Source organism: Natrix helvetica, assembly GCF_964273705.1.
Source record: "Natrix helvetica genome assembly, chromosome: 2".
NCBI lineage: Eukaryota > Metazoa > Chordata > Lepidosauria > Squamata > Natricidae > Natrix > Natrix helvetica.
The window spans coordinates 194873111-194895100 of record NC_138552.1 but is presented as its reverse complement, the minus strand read 5'-3'; the positions used below and the strand labels follow the sequence as shown (position 1 = coordinate 194895100).

The 21990-nt window shown below is 38.8% G+C and overlaps 1 protein-coding gene across 1 annotated transcript; it reads right to left on the bottom strand.

Moving 5' to 3' along the window:
• Positions 1-4689: 4689 nt before the first annotated feature.
• Positions 4690-20253, bottom strand: HEY2 (hes related family bHLH transcription factor with YRPW motif 2). The gene is made up of 5 exons (XM_081945546.1): positions 20070-20253; positions 17395-17473; positions 17195-17278; positions 12563-12644; positions 4690-6892 (listed from the first exon to the last, which is right to left on the bottom strand). Exons 1-5 carry the CDS (start codon positions 20150-20152, stop codon positions 6222-6224), a joined length of 999 nt encoding a protein of 332 aa, XP_081801672.1. The 5' UTR covers positions 20153-20253; the 3' UTR covers positions 4690-6221.
• Between the last annotated feature and the right edge of the window lie 1737 nt (positions 20254-21990).

Below are 21990 nucleotides of genomic sequence, written 5' to 3'. Positions count from 1 at the left end.
AGACTGTGGAAACTTCATACTGGACTTCAAGCATCTTGCAGTGTGTGCCTCTCCATTCTTCCTCCATGCTCTGGGTCCTTGGTTTCCAAATGAGATACAAAAGTAGGTCTCATCAGAAAAGAGGACTTTGGACCAGTGAACAACAGACCAGGTCTGTTTTTCTTTAGCCCAGGTAAGACACTTCTGATGTTGTTTGTTGTTCAGGAGCAGCTTGACAAGAGGAATACGACATTTGAAGCCCATGTCCAGGATCCGTCTGTGAATGGTGGCTCTTGATGCACTGACTCCAGCCTCAGTCCACTCCTTGTGAAAGTCCCTAACACTTTTGGATGGCCTTTTCCTGACAATCCTCTCCAGACTGTTGTCATCCCTGCTCCTTGTGCACCTTTTTCTTCCATACTTTCCCCTTCCACATAACTTTCTATTAATGTGCTTTGATACAGCACTTTGGGAACATCCAACTTCTTTTGCAATTCCTTTTGAGGCTTTCCCGCCTTATGGAGGGTGTCAATGATGGTTTTCTGCACAACTGTCAGGTCAGCAGTCTTTCCCATGATTGTGAGCCCTACTGAACCAGACAGAGATCATTTAAAGGCTCGGGAACCCTTTGTAGGTGTTATGGTTTAATTAGTTGATTAGAGTGGGACACTTTGAGCCTAGAATATTGCACCTTTTCACAATATTCTAATTTTCTGATATTGTGGATTTGGGGTTTTCATGAGCTATAAGCCATAACTATCACAATTATGACAAATCACAGCTTGAACTATCTTGCTTTGCATGTAATGAGTCTATCTCATATATTAGTTTCATCTTTTAAGTTGCATTACTGGAATAAATGAACTTTTGCACGATATTCTAATTTTTTGAGTTTCACCTGTATATCATTTGGGACAAATAGCTGTCCAATCTCTTCTTAAAAACCTCCAATGATGGAGCACCAACAGCTTCTGGAAACAAGCCATTCTACTAATTAATTGTTCTGTCAGAAAATTTCTCTTTCAGTTCTAGGTTGGTTCTTTCCTTGATTAGTTTCAATTCATTTCTTATCCTGCCTACAGGTGCTTTTTGACCCCCTCTTCTTTGTGGCAACCCCATAGATAATTCTACATTTCCCATAATTCCTTCTGAACAGCTCTATACTGTGCATTCTTATTGCATGAAAATTCTATAGAAAGGCTAACTATCTGGGAGAATCCTGGTGCCCACTTGCTTAAAGTCCAGATCATTTGACTTGGCAGCAGTTTGAAAATTTCATTGCAAGGATTTTTTAAAATTTGCTTTTCTTTTGTGAAAAGCTCAACTGTAGAGGCGTATGAGAAATGAACACACATTTGTCTTTAACTGTGTGTGTAGGCATGAAAAGTGGAGATGCAAAATCAACAAAGCTGTAGTCTGTTTATATTACAGATGAATGTTGGGCAATGTCCAGTTGATTCAAACTTCAAGTTCCATTGTGTATTTTTCCAAAGAGACCGTTAAATGTGTTATTTCTCCCTCCCCCCAAGTTTGAGTTAAGCATGGGCTTAAATCTCACTCTCGCTAAGACTTTACATTAGTTAATACTTGCTCAAGTCTTAGGTAACACTGATATTTCTCTGATTAAGTCTATACATTTTTTATATACCATAAAATGGTTTGCATTATAAAAGGGTGCCGTTTGGAAAACAAGCTTTCCATTGTTCTGTTAAAGTATTACTTTTTTATGTACAGTTCCTACTTGTGTTTTTGGATATCCTTGGATTTCAACATAGTGTGAGAATTGGTCAATGTTGAGCAAGATATTGCTTAGGTTTATTGCTAAGATTGCTTCATATAATTGTCAGTGGCCAGTAGTGAGTGTCTAATCCTTATATTCTCAAAAAAGCACATTGTGGGTGAATAGTGATTTACTAGGATGAGTCATCCATGTATGATTGACCAGACTTTGGCAAGCAATACAGAAATATTTAAAGGTCATGTTAATTGGAGTAGACAAATATATTTTTCCTTCATGTCTGCTACAGCCTGCAGCTATGGTTTTTTAAATTTTTTTTTTAAATGTATCTTATTCATCTTATTTTGTGCTTTTTTTCAGTAGATGTTTAAAAAATTACTTTATGCTTCAACAATAATATAACTGTTGTAAAAATAAATTAAAATATATAGATCTAACAAGCTTGCACACATTTGCCCCAAAACTGGAAGTCTTTAAGGTGATGTTGGATAGCCATCTGTCTGAAACGGTACAGGGTTTCCTGCCTAGGCAGGGGGGTTGGACTAGAAGACCTCCAAGGTCCCTTCCAATTCTGCTATTGTATTATTGTATTGTATTGTATTTTTAGCTTCCAATTTCTATGCAGCATTTACTGAACAGAAGAAACAAAAACAGTTTTTTTTCTTTTACAGTTGATTAGTACAATCTTGTGGTGATGATCAATTCACCTTCTCTAGTCTAATGGCCTTGAGTGCTAGACAACTTTCCAAATTTCTAGTTATCTTGGCCATCTCTGTTCCAGAACGACATGATTTGGTTTTGGGGATGTTTATGAGAAATAAAAGAAGTAAAAGAACAGCAGAACCAGCCTTGTTTTGTAGAAGAGGAATAGATTTGCTGTTGTTTAATTTGGGAGCGCAGCAGAGAAAGTTCTAGCCCCATCATGCACACCAAACTTTCATGATTTTCTTATCAATATACACACACACTGAATTCTTGCTGGCATAGGATAATTTATCTACAAGTCCTAAGAATAATTGCTAACATTGGTTATTACTTTATTTGTTCCAACCCAGAAGACATCAGGGAGAAAACTAAGCAGGCCCAGAATTGTTTGTCTGTTAGCAGGATCAAACTTTGAAAATTGAACAGAATAGGAACAGAATTTGGTCTAAGTGAAAAAACTATTAGGAGGATTAAGTTTGAAAATGATCCAAATCAGATCAGATGCATCCTGATGGGAAGCAATCTTGAATTTGTTCTCTGATTCAGAATGGCGCATGTGCAGCTGTGTGTTTCCCAATGCACACAAACACCGACAGAGACACAACACATTACTGCATTTCACAGGAGAAAATACAGACTTCTTGTATGGTCCAATCTCAGGAAAGGATTGAAAGAATTCCAGAAATCATGTTCTCCATGCCTTTCCTAACATTGGTATGTTAGAAAATGATTTATTGAGAAGATATTGTGTTTAGGGTTTGGATTCTGTCCATTCATTTACCAGCACAATAACTGCCAAAATAAACAAGAAACAAGTTTGGTGGGAAAAGACAACAAAAGAAAGATTGAATTCCAGTGCTTCCCTATAGAAGAGTGAATTGGGCAGCTGCTCAGAATATTGCCAATTCCTCCTTTCTAAATCATCTTCCCTCTTGTTTGCTGGTCATGGGCTACCAGGCAGCCTGCTCTGCACTTCCTAGTGCACAACAACAAGAGATTCAAACATGGCTGTAACATCCCTCAAGTAGTCCTTGAGGAGAAGGTGGACGTATATAGAATGGAATAACAGAGTTGGAAGGGACCTTGGAGGTCTTCTAATCCAACCCCCTGCTTAGGCAGGAAACCCTACACCACTTCAGACAAATGGTTATCTAATCTCTTCTTAAAAACTTCCCGTGTTGGAGCATTCACAACTTCTGGAGGTAAGTAAAACATTGTTACATAAATGTCTATGAAGATTCTCAGTCATCCAGGTCATTGTTACATCAAAAGTGCTTTTTATTTTTGAAAAAGGCAACGGGACTGAGTTTTTGAGAAATAAGATAACATTTCGCCCTCTATCCTGGTCATGGATAAAATCTCAAGTAACTTCAACTGCTGTCAGTGTGAAGACCAACTATCAACTGCATAGGAAACAAAATCTTTCCATCCCCCACCCATCTTGTCGGAATCTATCATCTCTAAAATCAACTGTGAATAACTGTCCTCCCATCTCTAACACCATCCGATACAACTGATGAAGCTTCCAGGATAGGAAATGAAACAATCTCCTTCCTCAAAAAAAAAAAAAAAAAAAAACTGTCTACTTGCCTTTTCAAAAATAAAAAACCATTTTTGATATTTTGTTACACAGAACAAAATACAGACCACTTCTGGTAATTGTAGGGGAAGATGTAGAACAAAAAATCCAGAAGCCATAATCTGCTCCCTTTCCCAGGGTTTAAAAATAATGCCTGGCTCTTTCTGGGCAGAATATTCTTCCTAATAGGTAAGTGGTTTTCTGTATCTAGAGTAGAAAACTGTAACCCCTCTTATGTTCCAGAACAATTTCCAACTATCTAACCTGCATGAGTAATCATAAACTATTCTGGAATCTAAAAATCAGCAACAGGGCTGTCAAACCCCTGGCCCACAGGCGGGATGTGTCATGTGCTGGCCACATCCATGCCGTTTAGCGAAGGGGGGGAAACGTCCTGATACGTCATGTGACACTGCCATGACGACCTGAGTTTGACACCCTTGATCTAGAGCAGTGGGTCTCAACCTTCCTAATGCCGCGACCCCCGATTTGGCTACCGAATTGTATTTAGCATAATTTCACCACACATATAAGAAACTAAATTTAATAGAACCTTAAGTGAGACTGTGTGCACTTTTAGATGTGTAACACAATGCAACTTCTCCAGGAAGCTACCACCATCTGGACTTGCATTAACTTTTAACACATTCAGTTTCTTCCCTTTCATTGATCACATCAAGACAATATCTGGAAGTCAGTCAAAAAAAGACCTCATTTAATAAGTGATACATAAAAACTTTTGCATAGAAAAAAGGGTTACCAAAATAATGAACAATTTGCCCCTCCTCCAACTAGGAACAGTATTTTTAAAACAAATATTTTAAAAGTACATTTGTATAATGTTTAACATTCTGTTTATTGCTTTCTCCACACAGCAGAGAAATGAAGTGCATAATACATGCTGTGCTTTCATTTAACTTGCCCTCCCCATCATTAACTCTAGCTCTTGAGTCAATGAATAAAATACTTGTGTTATTTCATGTTGCTGTAATAATAATAACAACAAAGCAAAACCTTTTTATAGTACTGTTTGTATGGGTAGTTAAAAAAAAACATAACTTACATTTTCTGGGTTGGGAACTGAACCCGTACAAAAAAAAGGAAAGAAAAAAAGGAAACCAAATGGCAGCAACCGAAACTAACCCAAAGGTTCACGTTGTTGCTACTACAACTCAGCCTTTAGCAGTCTAGTTCCTTCCCGATCTCCTGGAATACGATTGCCCTGATTTTTCAGGTACGGTATGGCCAAAGAGAGCCAAATTGAGCTCTAATGAAAGCCAGTTTTCAATCAGATATGATTGAATGGAAGAAAAGAAAATGGCTGAAGGGTAAAGTATTGTAGCTATTTAATCATACCTCTTTCTGCGACCCAAAAAGGGACTCTAATCTAAAAGAAGCTGTTTCCCAGCTTGCAAAAAAAAAAAAAATGAACCAGACATATCAGCTGTGACTTTATCCAAAATGCATCAGTATATAACTGGTGGTCAAGTTATGCACACTTAGGTATAATTTGACACAAATGGTTTTACAGAAAGTGCCAGGAGGCTTGTAATTTCTTAAACCACGCTGAACATTTAGTGCTTTTATCAAGATTACATTGAAGACATTTGATAGATCTGCACAATGAAGGTAAACTAGATGAGATTAAGTATATACAATCTCAGCAACCTTGTTATTCTTAAAATTCAACTCCGCATAGTTAGTTTGGTGGGATCCCACTGATGTTAAAGGACTGCCACCTTACTGTGTGCAGAAATATTTGGAAATTGTATCCCTATTCTGGATCTTATTATCCGATTCCAAATTCTATTGTTTCCTCTCCAGCATCATTTTCATGCTTGCCTGGTGGTTTAGCCTTAGAGGAAAAAAATGCAAAGAAACACATATAAACACATTGCCTATTCAGAACAGGGCAGGCACTTAAGCATTTAGGACAGCGTTTGTTTTTCAGGAAGATTTTGTGAGCTATAATCCACCACTTCCCTGGCAAATAAAAATGCATAGCAAGAGCATTAATGGCGACACAGGGTATCATTTGAAGACACTGTCATCCAGTATGATTCAAACGAAGTAGAAAACACCTCCATTCTGATGATTCTTATGGCAGATTTGCTCGCTCTTTCTCTTCTGTGCCTTCAGCATCCGTCCGACTCCTTGAGCTGTTCATCACCTAAGCTTTGTGCAAGAGCTTTCTGTTCTAACTGCAGAAGTCGGGAAAATCTAGAAAGCTCCAACTTCAGTACCCCAAGGTCGGTAGGGTTTAGTGTTTCCATTACTACCAGGTTGCTGAGAGTTAGCGGTTGCCGAAACAGATAAAGGGGGGCTAATGGCTGTGGCAGCTGCCACTGCCGCTGCACTCGGGGGAAGCATTGGGAATGCTCCAGCGAAAGACAGAGGGAAACTCTGAGCTGCTGCCGCTGCCGCAGCATGCACAGTGGCTGAAAGCGAGAGCAGAGAGGTAGAAAGTGGTGGAACACAAGGAGCAACACTGCCCGCCGAAGGCACTCGGAGGGTAGAATCAGCATGGGCAAAAGTGGCGGTGAGAAGAGCTGAGCCGTGGGAAGGCACCTCTGTGGCGGTGGAGAGTCTGCAGGGGGAGACGTCAGAGGGATGTAATCCATTCTGCTGCAACAAAGCCGTAGGGAGATGATGGAAAGCAGCCGCCCAATGATGAGGGTGCAGAGGATGGTGATGGTGTGCCATGGACGAGGTCATGGCAGCGGCTTCCCTCTGAGAAGCACACGAGCTGAGATGGGAGACTAGTCGGACTCGAAGAGGGTCTGCCGTGTCCAGACCTTCCACAGAACTCAGGTATCTTGCAACCTCGGTTAAACATTCTCGAAACCCAATGCTAATGAAATCCATGGCCAGAGCATGAGCATCAAAATAACCTGGAACACAGAGGAAAAATACACTTAATTATCAAATGCTTCCTTTGGTCTTTCTTGTAAAGCGCAGCCTGGAATACATACTTTAGTTTTGAAATAGGTTAGTGAAGATGGCATGTAAATTAACTTGGTAAAGTTGTCATCTCAGGAAGAAATCTTTTTTTTTTAAAAAAAAAAACTTTATTTGGTTTATTTAAAATTGTACTTCTATTATGATGATTTTGACCCTGTGACTGATAAAAGCCCAAGTCTGCATCGAATACTTACGAACACTATTGCTGTAAATCGAGTGTAGGTAGTCCTTGACTTACGATGACAAGTGAGCCCAAAATTTATATTGCTAAGTGAGAAAATCGTTAGGTGAGTTTTGTCTCATTTTACGACTTTTCCTGCCGCAATATGTTAAGTGAATCACTGCAGCTGTTAAATTAATAGCAAGGTTAAATGAATCTGGCTTCCTCATTGACTTTGCTTATCAGAAGGTTGGAAAAGGTGATCATATAACCCTGGGACAGTGCAACCATCATAAATATGAGTCAGTTGCCAAGCATTTGAATTTTGATTACGTGACCATGGGGATTCAGCAGCGGTCATAAGGGTAAAAATGGTCGTAAGTTATTTTTTCAGTGCCACTAAATGAGCTGGTATCAGTCAAGAACTACCTGTATTTGAAAGTTTGGCTGCAAAATCTTGATCCTTATATTCACAGGGCTATTGAAAAAATATATGTGGGTATATGCATAATTTTGCATGTATGGATGGATATGTATGAATGTATGTATGTATTTTGTCATGTTTATGTAATATATATTGGAGGTGGACCCTTTGAGACGTGTATGCAATGAAATTTCATTTTAATGTATGCCGATTAGTGTACAAAGTGACAATAATAAAATTATTCTAAATTCTAAAATAAAATGAGGGGAGATCCCCACTATGCTGCCTTGGGTACTCAGACAAAAGGTAGAACATCCTGAGTTGCTAGACAGTGAAATGGGGAGACTAAAATGACATAGATTCACGTTCACCCATAGCCCTGGGGGTCTACTGGATGAATAACAGCATGGTTCCTTTTAGGAAAAAGACAAAACAACTGGAGCACCACTTGAACCACCATCAACACTGACGACATCCGTGTCAGTTAACTACAAAAGTTAACTACAAAAGGCAGCTTCACTTGGAACTTCAACAATATCAACAATATCTAACACTTACAAACATCTGCCTATCCCAGGTCCTTGGGAAGGACTCAATAGGTGGATAGAAATGCCAAATCCAATTTAAAATGCTGGCTGATTGCGTCACCAACCATAATTAATAACAACAGCAGCAGCAACAAATACAGAGCAAACGGCGCCATCACTTGAGGTAATAGACTTTTTACTGCCAAGCTTTCCTCTGTAGTGATTGCTTCTTCATGAACTCTAGGCCTCAATAGTCAGGTCTGACTATTCTTCTTCCTTTAGCGAACATTCCTCTAGAACAGTGGTCGGCAAGCCGCGGCTCGCGAGCCACATGCGGCTCTTTACACATTTTAATGCGGCTCTTCTGTGTGCCGGGTGCCCGCTCCCCTCCCTCCCACTGTTCCCTCTAAGGTGCGCGGCTGCTAGAACTGGCCGCCCGCAAAGGACCTCCCCGGACTTGTTTTGGTGAGCGCGGGGCGACTGACGCCAGGAAAGCAAGCCCGAGGAGGAGGTCCTTTGTGGGTGGCCAATCCTAGCTGCTTGCGCCCGGCGCTGCAGCTAAAGTAAAGCCCCTGCCGCTACCGGAATATCTGCTGCCGCCTCCTCCTCCTCTAACAGCACCTGACGCTGCGGCAGAGGTGAAGCCGCCAAAGCTCCCGCCGGTGCCCACGCCTATGGCAGCGGCGCCTCCCCCTCCGTTCGGAGCACCTGAGTTGGGCCCTCCGTTACCCTGCCCCCTCCTCCTCTGCTGTGCTTTTGAGCCATGAGGCCGCGGGAGCCAGTAGGAAGGCGGCGGCGGGGGGGGGGGGCAGGAGCAGGGAAAAAAGGCTCATGGCTTCTCAAAAGCATGGCGGCGGCGGAGAAGGCAGCAGCGGTAATGCGGTGCTCCGAGTGGAGGGGGGCGCCAGCGGGAGCTTTGGCGGCTTCACTCCAAATGTAGTGGTGCTGTTGGAGGAGGAGGAGGAGGCAGCTGTTGTTCTGGTGGTGGCAGGGGCTCGTCGGCATCTTCAGCAGCAGCCCTGCCCCCTGTGAAAAAAGCCGAAGATGGATCCACACAGATGACGTTGCCGCAACATGACTGGAGGAGGAATTCTGGGAGTTGAAGTCTACAAGTTTTCAAGCTGTCAGGTTTGAAGACCCTGGGTTTTTTCTTTTTTCTAAAGGGTTAGGGGTGCAAGGGTCTTGCAACTTGACAGCTTTAAGACTTGCGTGCTTCAAATGCCAGAGTTTATTGAAACTAAAAACAGTGTACCATCCTATGTATTTTCGGTTTTAAAAATGTGGCTCTCAAAATAAATTTCAATCGTGGTTTTGGCGAGATTTGACTCAGTTGAAAAAAAAGGTTGCCCACCACTGCTCTAGAAAAGCATAATAGAAAACACCAGCGTTTTTTTACATATGTTCTACTCGCTTTAGCTGGATTTGCATTAAATGTTTACACTGAATCTAAAGCAAATTATATTACTATTAAATTATACAATTTTTGCAATCATTATTACTGCCATTGAAAAGACATTCACATGTTATATGAGATCTTTAATTGTATTCAACTGAATGTCACATAATGTATTATTTCTTTGCTTATGCAATGAGGAAATACTGTTGTACACCCAAGATTGGTGACCATTTTCATAGCTTTAGAATTTGATACCATGGCATGTTGAGGGAGTCACCTCTTAATTTCATTTTCTATTTTCGTGTTTATCTTTTACTTGTTTAAAAATATTGTAATTTTTTAAAAATCAAGCAAAGTAGTATTGTTATTAAAGCAATAAAAATGAGAGGTAGATCTAAAACTAGTTTCCTCCCAAAAATTCTGAGAAATGTGTACACATTCCTCCTATTAAATGAATAGGACTTAAACAATTCTCAATAGCTTTTTTTAAACAAAATAAACTCCTGAAAATGAATTGAATTGTCTTTTTTTGCCAAACTCTACTATTTTTGTATACTAATTGCTATGTTCCAAATCACTAACATAGGACTAACATAGTCACTATGCTTTATTGATTGCTGCTTTATGTAAAGCAGCAATCAATGTACTATCATGAGGACTAAGGTATGTATTAAGTTTACTTAATTCAAGAGGATACATGGTGTAGAGGATCATAGATCCTTACCTACAGAATCATAGCTTTAAGTTCTCTTCCAGAAATACTAAAGAAAAATAAATTTAAAAAACCAATGTCTTACTTTTATGTATTTATATAGCACCTCCATTTCTTGTTTTCAAATCCTTCTGTTTCTACACCCTAAACACAGCTTGCTCAGAAGTTAGAGCAATGGAATTTCAAATATATATACCACGTGCTATTCTTTTCCAATATGGGAAAAAGAACCCAATATGGTCATAAATGGCAAATGGAAACTAGTAATACAACTCTTTGCAACCATTTACCGTATTTTTTGGAGTATAAGATGCACCAGAGTATAAGACCCAGGTTTTGAAGAAGCAAATTAAGGTTTGAAGAGGCAAATTTTTAAAAAAGTAGGTAGGTAGATAGAGGGATAGAGAGAGAGAGAGAGAGAAATACAGTAGGTAGATAGGTAGAGAGAGAGGGACAGTAGGTAGGTAGGTAGGTAGATAAAGGTATAGAGAGGAAGAGAGAAATACAGTAGGGAGGTAGGGACAGAGAGAGAGTAATTAGGTAGGTAGGTAAAGGGAGGTAGGGAGGGAGAGGGAGAGAGAGAGAGAGAGAGAGAAATACAGTAGGTAGGTAGGGAGAGAGAGAGAGAGAGAGAGAAGGTAGATAGGTAGATGTTTCCAGGTGTATTTATCCATTTGCTGGAGAAGGAAATCACTGATAATCTGCAGCACCTAAATCTTTGTTTCTGCTGGCACAGCACTTGATCAATGTAATTCTCATCAACAAGTTAAAGAGGAAAAAAAAGTTTTTGCACTCTGCAAACTTCCCAAAAACGGCCCAGTTTTTTGTGAAAACAGGCCCATATTTTTGTGAAAACGGCCCTGTTGTTTTCCAAAAAAAAGTATGAATAGCCTTGGGATGGTGGTGGCTTGCAGAGTGCTTCTGGAGGGCTCAGGGGGAAATAAAAATGAGCAAAAACTGCCTGTTTTTTGTCAAAAAAATTGCATGCATAGCCTTATGGAGGCTTATAGAGTGCTGCTGGGAGGGCAAAAAAGACCCGTTTTTTGCTCATTTCTGCCATTGCCAGCCCCCAGGAGCTCTCTGAAAGCCTCTATAAGGGTATGCATGGCCATTTTGGTGAAGGGACAGGGCTTCAGGAGGCAAAAAATGTTGTATTCGATGTGTAAGACGCACCAGATTTTCAGCCTCTTTTTTGAGAAAAAAGGTGCGTCTTATACTCTGAAAAATACGGTATGTTAGCAAGGATAGAAATCACATGAATGAGCTGATGAATAGTCGTATTTTTTTGGAAAATAATTCCTGATAAAATGACAACTGCTAAGACTGATGAAATTCATAAATCCCCTTTACAGACAAGCTACACAAGAAAATATAATTATCTTGAAAATACCCAGTTTTAGAAATACAGTAAACATTGCACAGAAATGATGCATTCTCTACATTGCCTTTGTGCCAATTGTCAAAAGAATTGCAGAAGCCTTTATGCGCATTAGTTTTGCCCCCAATCTTCATAAGGCTTGATGAACCCTTATGAAAAACAAGACAGGATTATGGAATAGACAGATATAATTGCAGCAATCAAAGCTAAAAACTACTGCTAAATAATTAAGACTCTGATAAAGCCCTGATCCACAAATCATCATCATCATCATCATCATCATCATCATCATCATCATGTGGAGTGTTCAAAGCACCTCACATATTTAATTTTTTGAGTGTTCAAAACATTTCAAAACTGTTCTCTAAATCCACATAAAGCCACATTCTGTATGTACAACATTCCCAATTCCACAAGAGAAACGTGTCAGCCCACAAAAAAGTCAGCACCTACGGTGGATCTTTCCCCCCTTTTTCCCAGTAATATAGAGTTTCCTCTTTAGCTAACCCACACCCAGAAGATGCAAACTTAGAAGTTGTTCTGGTTACGAACGGCGCAGTCTAATTTTTCATGGAAAACATTCTTTCTAGAACAAAGGGCAATGCATAAACAATACGGAAAGTTTCCTCTGGATCCACTTCCCGTGGTATAGCAACTGCATAATGAATTTTAAATTTGGTTTTGTTTCATGCCTCACAATAGTGGCCGCAGCCCTCTTTGTTTATGTTTGGGGTATTTGTTTTGTCTCTCTTGTGCCGATTGCTGTGCTCTTTGGAAACCCCAAACAGATCTCTGACTGGACTGCCTCTGAATGGAATCTTTACTCTCCCACAGTGTTATGAAAGCCAACGCAAGCTCAGGGTCAAGTGCTCCTTTTGTCCCAGTAGTTCTTTCCCACGAGTTCAACCCTGCCTTGAGCACCAATTTCCACTCCTTTAATCTAGAACTGCCAGGGGTGTTTGCAAAGGTTTCCCCTGCTCACATTAGAAAATCAGTTCCTTACCTTTCCCGCCTGTCGCCTGGAGCATCTTCAAATGATCCACTGTCATTTGCAGGATTTCTGCTTTTTCTAATTTGGCAGATCCCTTTGAGATAAGAGGCACAAACAATAAAGGCTTAAAAGTACTCTGTGCTTTGATTTGGTCTCCTTCCTTTTGAGCTCCATCTTATGGTTTCAATTTTCCCAACCATTAGAGCATTCTCGGTTTAATTCTTCTACTGAGCATCTGTAGTCCAGACTTTACTGTTACACACAAGCACTATATATCACGCTGCATAACGTGACATATATAATGCATGTGCTTCTATGGAGCATGAAAAAGCATAGATAATGATAATACAGAGAATAGAGCTATATAGCTCAATATCAGACTCAGCATACTACCCTACTGAAAACATTTGCAAAATCCACTATAAATTCTTTATATGACCAAATAAAACAAATAGAAACTGCCATAAACAATGGCAATCTTTTCAGCTGCAGGAGAACTTCATACCAAATAGGGCCCAACTATCAGCTATCATTATCTTCAGCTCCACGAAAAGCAAAACCAAAGCCAGTTTTATTGATTTATTGTCATCTTAAAAAATGTATGTGCAAATAATTGGAACGCTTTCATATGAATCTATAGTATGGTGAAATGCCATGTTTTAGTTCTAGACTAATCTTGTTTTCCTTTTGGGCAGAGAATCAGTTCAAAGTTCTGGTTAACCTGTTTCCATATTAGCCAACTGTCCCTGGGAGGAAGAGTGATGGCAGATTAACAGTTGTCATGATCAGGGACATGTGTGGCAGGCGGCCAGCATTTTATTTTTATTTGCAATAGACACACACAAAACAGGGGGGTTGTCTTTTATTGCATGGTTGTGGCTACCATTTTTACATCCTGCCCCAGCTGCATATGAATGTAGGCATGAGGATGGGTTTAGCAATCCCTCATGTCCATTAGCTTTTAATCTATAATTAAGTGTGTGTGTGTGTGTGTGTGCGTGCGTGCATGCATGTATGTATGTATGTATGTATGTTGTATTTGTGCTGATAAATAAATAAAGGGAGACTAGTATAGATCTATTTCAAGCTATTTAGCTCTCATCAGCTAGCCATACCCTTACTGGGAATTGAACCAGGGCTGTATTGCATATTAGGCCGATGTAATTGCCACTAAGCCACAGGCTCTCTTCCTTGTCAGTTAGGTCAGGGAAATAGGTATGTATTTGTGTGACAGAAAGGGGGAGTAGTGAGCTCCCTCCCATATTTGGGCATACCAGGGGTTGTAACACAAATACACACACACATACATACATACATACATACATACATATTCGTAGATTTTCACAGGTGTAGGTATGCTGGTCTTGTTGTATTTGGGTTTTTTCCTATGTAAGATTGAGATTGTCTTGGCAGCGTATATATATTCAGGTTTAAAGAAATTGGTCTCTTAGAAATAATATTTGGGCTTTTCCCTAATGCTGCTATGAAGTGCTATTCATCTGTCCCTGAGCCAGCAGTAAAGTACACCTGTGTGAAAATTGATATACCTATTCCCGAATAAATTCTTCAGTCATCATGGATAACAAATCACAAGACTGGTTTTATATATCATGGCCTCCCTTTAGGGTTGGAATAAAGCGGGAAACACACCTGAAGCACTGGAACACAATTAAGCCTATCTCATTCATAGGATGAAATGATGGGACATCTTGGGAACACAAGCAAAGAAACATAGTGTCTTGGCATATTTTTCTCGAGGTCATGTGCAAGTTTAAATATACCAATAACTGAACAACCTCCTAATCTAACGTGTTTTGGATATTAATAATAATTTAGTACCATTAGTTAAGAAACTGGTTCTAAATAACTTATTCTTGTTAGTGATGATGCCATTTAAAGTATCTTTTGTTGTCTCATTTTATTGCATAATTTCATAAAGTTTGAGTTAAACTAGTAACTTTCTCTTCTGAATGTAACTGGAAATCATACAAACTTGCAAATGAATATTCAAGTAAGACCCCCAGTACAGAGTAGACATGCAACATTTCTTTGGATAAGATTACATCAACTTTCCATAGCAATACGATTAAAATAATTAATAACAGCCATTTTAGATCAAGATAAAGCAGCTATAAGAATCTGGCTTTGGGTCATTTAAAAATTTATTTCAAAAGGATCTTATTTACATTAAATGTTCCTGTTATAAAGTGTGTGCATATGCACACATACGTGCTGGTATTTAAATTGTTTTCTAAAATTTAGTTTACTCTATATTCCTCAAATTACATTTTGTCCTCGTCTCAATATTAATATTTTTCATATAGTGAAGAATTATAATTACTTGTTCCTGAGTACTTTCCAAGGTCTCTGAAAGCCTTGTTTTACAATGTTTGTGATTTTCTAAAAGTAAATAATGTATTGCAATTAATAACTGTTGGCTCTTGTCCTGGTTTCTTTGATTGGCCAAAAACACCTCCAAAATTGCTCAAGATAAAGCGTGGCCACCAGGAAAGAAGTTTAACTTAACTTATTTGTTATTAATTTCTTTTACATTACGCTATAATTAGTTTATTAACTCATATCAACATTCTTTGTACAATCTGTTCTCTAACCTATTTCTCTAAAATAAGCCATCCCTTTCTACTTGAGTCAAAGAACAGGGAAAGAAAGTGATCTGAGGCCTAAGCCACAATATTTATTGTATTTTTAATGGTACAGCTTTCTTAATGGGGCATCACTTCCTTTACAAAGTGAGGTGATAAACACCAACAGTAACTGAACTAAAATGGGATCAACTGGAAAAATAATGTGGAGGTCCCACCATGGTTGTAACTTTTCTAGAAGTACATCAAAAATAGATATAAACACTGATATAAAAGAAAATGTAACTGCCCTAGAACAATGAATACAAAGGATGCTCATTAGAAACAAAATGTTAAAAGCTATTTGCTAAAGAAAATTAGGAAGCAAAAGTTGTGGTGAAATTGAGTGGAGAATATTGAATACGTAGCTGAACTGAAAATCCTAAAAGCAGGATGTAAGATCTTATTGATATGAAGTTACTTACAATGTTAAATTCAAGTTTTACCCACTAAGTGAAATAATTTATAGTAAGTGTTCCTGATACCTTTGCAGCTTTAAAGTGTAAGGCATACATTTCTTAAAATATCTGCCCCTAACCTACTACCTTCTAAATATCTCAGAATACAAGTCTATAATCCCTACCTAGAATAACGGATGAAACACCTGCACAATAATGAGAAGTATGCCTTAAATAGTTTTTTGTAGTTGGATGATCGTTTTGGAACATGTGGATCACATGTTGATTGCATGCATATTGATCACTAGGTATGATATAGCATTTCATTTTTGTGGGCAAAGGCAGAAAATCTATCATTAAACATGTATTCCAAAACTTTCACAGACATTTATGTTGTAAATTGTCTAGTGATAGAATTCTAAAGAGTTGAAGCTGCTGATTTATTGAAACCTCTATTTTATGAGGTTTCAGACATAACCAGAATTGGACGATGTACCCAAAACCTACTAAGCCATTATTGAAAATTACCATACTTAAGAAATCATTCTTTTCTTTACTTCACAAACTTATCAAGAATTTTATTTTATTTTCTAACATGCAGTTTAAATTGTCCCTGCCGTCTAGGCTGATTCAGGATCCACCCATAGATCTGGGGTGTATGTTTGTTCACCTCTTCAACTTATAGAATTTTTGGCTAATTGTGAATTATTTGAGAAATAGAGAGGATGGCAGAGGGGTGAATAAAATGTGTTCTTTAAATCTGAAGTTATTTCATTCCTTATGATAATTATGACTTCAGCAGAATCTTGATTCTAAACAATTATAATTTTTAATTGGGTACTTATTATATTTTTGAAGAAAAGTATATAGTACTCAGAAATTAAAGGCTGAAATGAGTTCCTGCAGATTGCATCAGTTTTTGTAAAATGCCCTAAACTAATTATTTTTAAGGTTGTTTTTTTAAAGGTAAGGATAAACTATACAAAACAAAGTTATTTCCCGTCCTGCCATGTATTTTTCAAATCAGCATATCCACATAACAGAGAAAAATATTTACTTCGATTGCTGGGACAATTCTGAAAGTAGAATACTAGTCCTCTTTCATGTGAACCTTTTGGGGAAATTTTCATTTAAAATATTGGTTTTGGGTCATTTCAAATATAGCATGAATAACACACATTACATCAGTATTTTTTTCTGTATCTTTTTAAAAATCCAGCCAATTATAATGACTCTAAAAATACTAACTGGGCTAGACAAATTAATGGGAAAAATACAATGCTACTGTAGAAATTATTCAGAAGAGAACTTGTCATGTTTAAAACTGTATCATATAAAATAGGAAGAGCTACAGAAAATTACCCCCATCCACCCACAAAAACAAAAAACAGAAACAGCATAGGCATTCTTGCTCAAAGGAATAGCGAATAAAAAAATGAAAATATTTTTCAGCTTTGCGGAGAGTTTTGCTTTTCATCAGTTTGCCACAACAGGGCATTTTATTGAAATGCCTGCTACGCCAGATCGGGCACATCCAGTCTTTCATGAGCTCTATGAAAGACACAACAAAATGACATACAGGATTGTTTATTTATTATGCTTACTTGTTTTTCAAAAGCAGTTGGTACAAGTCGCCTCAGTTCGGATAAGCTGTTATTTATACGATCACGGCGCCTTTTCTCTATAATCTATTCCAATAAAAACAAAAAGCATATGGGTATGTAAGCATTAAAACTATAGGAAGAGCAAATATTTACACAACTGCAAATGTTACATTACAAATACACTGGAGAGAATTCCTTACCCCTCTTCTTTTTTTCCTGGCCATAATCTGAGATGTTGTGGTTGGAGAATTTGACCGGATCACAGAACTGGCAGTAGGCCTAAGAAACAGTTGAAAAGGTATGTCAGGTGTTGGATCCCATTGGTGCATTTTTTTCTTACAAAGTGTTAATCTCTCCCCACCCTCTGAATGAAGTTTAGCCCAAGCTGAAAACAATATAAATACAAGTTTAAACAATTCCCCCTCACCATTTTTTTAAATTAGCAAGCCACAAAGTGTATTTAAAAAAATTGTTTCAGGCAGTGATTAGGAGAGATCATTAAATAATAATTAAACTGACGATCATATACTTAAAAGAAACCTACTATTAAAATTCTGAACATGAGCGTACTACAAGCTGCTGCTGACAATGCGTTTTGTATTAGGACACAATTACTTTAATGCAAAATCCATGTGCCTCCTTTCATCTCCGAATGGCGCATATATGGCAGAAATAATAAAAATGTTTATTTACAAAATGTACAGGAATTGTGGCCTCAGAAAGATAGAATCCTGTTCTGTATATTTTACTGAGTATTTTAACTACAGCAACATATATAACCAAAGCAAGACATATATTTTTTGACATAAATTACATCCAGGTATAAAAGGTTAGGAACAGGACTTCATGTAGAAATCTGAACATTTCAGTAAAATCTATGGAACTTATTTTTCAATTTGCACATGTTCAGGCATAAATTCTGCATTATAATGACTATGTGAAATTAGTTTGTAAATTGATGCAATAAACGCACACATGACAAATATATAATGTGGACAAAGTGTACACTTTTTGTAATTTATCTATTTAGAGAATATATAGACTTTTATGCTTGCTTTATCACACCCTAATAGGCACCCTATTATTTCTCTTATCCATTTAGTACAGCTTCTATTTTGGCTTCATTCAAACTTATACTGACTTGAATTAAATTTTCCCTTAGGACAAAGATCCTTAATCTACTTACATTTACCTTCTGATTTTTAATACTACTCCAAACTGGGTTTAAGATTTTCATAAAGTAACTTAATTAAAACTAATTGTTCAGTTAATCTGCATAGCTAATTTGCTGTGATCAGGTGTGAGTTACTAACCTGTGTAGCACTTATAATTATACTAGCTAACATTAATTGTGATGCCCTGAAGCAAGGAATCAATAAAGATTAAGTTCAAGTGCATTATGAAAGGTAATTTGGATTCACTACATAATATTAGACAATGATCTACAAGTGGAAAATACTACTGTCTTAACAAACTCAGAAAAAATACTATTACTACCAGCTGAAAATAATACTACTTACCACCTGAAGAAAAATAAAATTGATTTCATAACAACTATATGTAATTTTACTATTATACATTCTCATAGGTTCTTTATTAATTACAATATATTTTAAAAGGTCTACAACATTACAGGCACAAAGTACAATACTTTTTAAATTCTTCTATTTTCAAAGAAAATAAAGGAAACATGACCCCTTTTTCTTTTCTGGGAAGTTGTAATAATTTAATGTCTGTAGCTGAATAACCAACTAAAATGCCATGGTTGACTGACAGCACTCTTGTAAGCACATCTTACTATGCCTTGGTAAGTGCTTTCTTCAATCACTGGATCACAGACATCTCAGAGTCCAAGAACTGTTAGACAAGCAGGAGAGCATCATGCACTGATAGAACTGAAGTGTGCCTTGTTCCATCTATCTAAACAGTGTCCCTCTTGTAAGTAAAACATAATCAGACTGACATTCAACATCTAATAACTAAATCTCTTCATTTTCTCTTGAATTCCTTACCATCCATCCTTTCCAGAAGATATACCTAGAATGCTTCCAGGCATACAACTCTAATTTCTGTCAATCAAAGGACACTGTGGAGCAAACCACTGCATCCTTTATAGATAAATACTACATAACATAAAAGATGGAAAGGGCAGCTGAAAAACAAAGTGTTTTAAAAACTGAATATAAAAAGCTGGACTGCCTGAAGCATTATATAAGTTTTATAAGCACCTTCTGGCAGTGGCCTCTCACTTCTCAAATCCACATGTAGAAATTCCAGCAATGCACATTACTTAAGGTTTGCAAGATATAAATTCAAATCCATGACAGCCTTTACTACAGGATCCTGCAGAATAGCATCTACTCATTCCCTTGCTACCTCTGAAGATGTTCATTGCCTTCCAGTGTTGCCTCTTGCTATTGCTTTTTCTCTTTTCTATGCTCCAAAATAATATTCATAGCTTTCTCTTTTTCTAATACTTATAGAAGTGCCTATGATAAAAACTGTTGCTACCTGCCTTTCTTCTTCCTCTGCCCAAACAAGTCTTATGCAGAGTCATCGTGAACATCTGCATTTGGAAGTCCGGCGTGAAACACGGCACCAGAAGAGTAAGTGAAAGAATCAGTCAAAGTATAAAGAAAGAAGTAAATATCTTAATGGAGGATCCATGAAGTCAGAACACAGCAAAAGGCAGCCCAGTGGATGAAGACAAGAATGGCTCTTAGTCCCTGTCCCAAACATCCTACAGGACACAGCCAGAGTCCATGACGCTGAGCCAGAGGCACTTGCACTCCCAGATTCCCCCCCCCCCCTTTAAGCTGAAAGAAAGAACAAGCAGAGGCTGAATGTTTAAAGGAGAGAAAAGGCTTTTTCTTACCCGGAATAATTGTTTTCGCTCCCTACGTCTATAGTCTCGTCCATATCGCTATCTGAGGTAGTGTCCTCGCAAGGTCGCTTCATCGTAGCCAAAGGAGACAGTCCAGCTTCCAAATCAGGAGGTAAATAGCAAGAACTTGAGGTTGTGAATAGCCTTTTTTTTTCTTTTTTGGACAGTCTCTGGATTGAGCCCGCCTATCCCCACCCCCCACCCACCCCAAGCCGGCGCCAAGAAATTGAAAGGATTTCTGAAGCTCTTTCCCACGGTGCAGCTCAGCCTCAAGCTCCCGGCCCCGCCCAGTCGACGAAGTCACTCCCCCTCTCTCCGGGAGAACCACTGGTTTGAGAAAGCGGAGGAGTGAGTGACAGACCTCTTTGCCAAGTGCTTCTGTTCCCTTCTTCATTGGCTGAATGAGCTGAAGCGGTGGCAGCGCCAAGCTCTCCCGGGTGTCTTGGAAGCGTGGGAAAGCCCCGAGCGCCTCTCGCGCACAAGGGAGACGGAGGAGGGAGAAGAGGGTGGGAGGACGGCGGTCTGGCGCTGGCTGGGAGGCACCTTCGGGTCTGCACAGCCCCGGCTGGATGGGGACAGCCAGCTTGGGCAGGAACCGCTCCTAAGCATGTGTGCCTGCTGACTGCCTCGCGGATGCCGTGCGCGCAAAGAGGAAGCGTGCACACGGACTTGCAAAATGCAAACAGATTTTTAAAAAGTTCTGCGCAGACGGTTGGCGCGTCTGCTTGCATTTTTTAAACTTTAACCCAGAAAAAAATGGCGTGAAAACTAAGCTAGGAACCACTTAATACCTAGCAAGTTTTCGGATGCGAGCATCTATTTCCGTACAGGAGGCACAGAATAAAGCAAAAAACAAAAACAAAAAACGAGACAGATTAACACCACATGCACATATACACACATACTTTACACGTGATTGGTTTGCGTATCTTCGTCCCTTTTTTTTGTATAGAGTGATTTGGGTCAACTCCCCTCCCCCCCGGAATTCTAAGTACCACATATTTCAAAATTAGACTTGTCTTTTAAAAAACACCAAGGCCACCCTTTCTCAGAAGCAGAGAAAAGCTTAAGCCTTAAGATATAACGCAACACTGAGACCACTTTTGGAGCACTTAATTTGGAATGTGCCATATCTTTGAAAGGTTCTATAGGATCTTGCAGTGGGAATGGCTAGCTAAAGAAAAGAATCCAGTGAATAAAGGTAAATATCCAGAAATAATATAGTTGCCTCTTCCAAAGAAATAGTGTCTATTTACAGGAGTGCTTAAGAAATATTAAATGGAGACAATCAAAATTAAGAAAAGCCAAGCAATTAGCTTATTCTGCTTTTCGTTCTGCTTATTTCAACCTCAGTCCAGCATCCTTGTTTAAACTTAACCTCTTTAGCATTTTCCATCTTGCAGGCGTCTTCCTATGCTTTCTCAGAACTTACACTCCATTTTGATGAGCAATCTCCCAGCCCAATTGCATTTAGGATCAACGGCACATATGTCCTGGAATGCATGGGTACCATTGACAGGTGGGGTGTCTCCCCCCCCCCCCCAAGCAGTCGTTCACGGGAGCAAGCCAGGGATAGGTTGTGGAAAGAGAACAAAGGCAAGGTGCTATTATTTCTGCTGGTTATTGCCACCACCACTGACATTGGGTAAACATGCTTTCCCTTGTCAATTGACTCTGGTGTCTTGAGCTTCTCCGAGAGAAGGCGGGAAAAAAGCTTTAAGGTACGCTTGAAAAGGAGACAAGAAGAAAAAGAGAATAAACGAAGGAAAGGGGATAAGGAACAACAGCGGAAAGGAACAAAGACCAGAAAGAGTAAGCAGGAAGCCGAGGATCATGTTGCCCCTTTGGGAAGAAAGACAAAGTCCCGGGCGTTGGTTAAACACAGACGTGAAGCGGTTATACAATAAAAGAG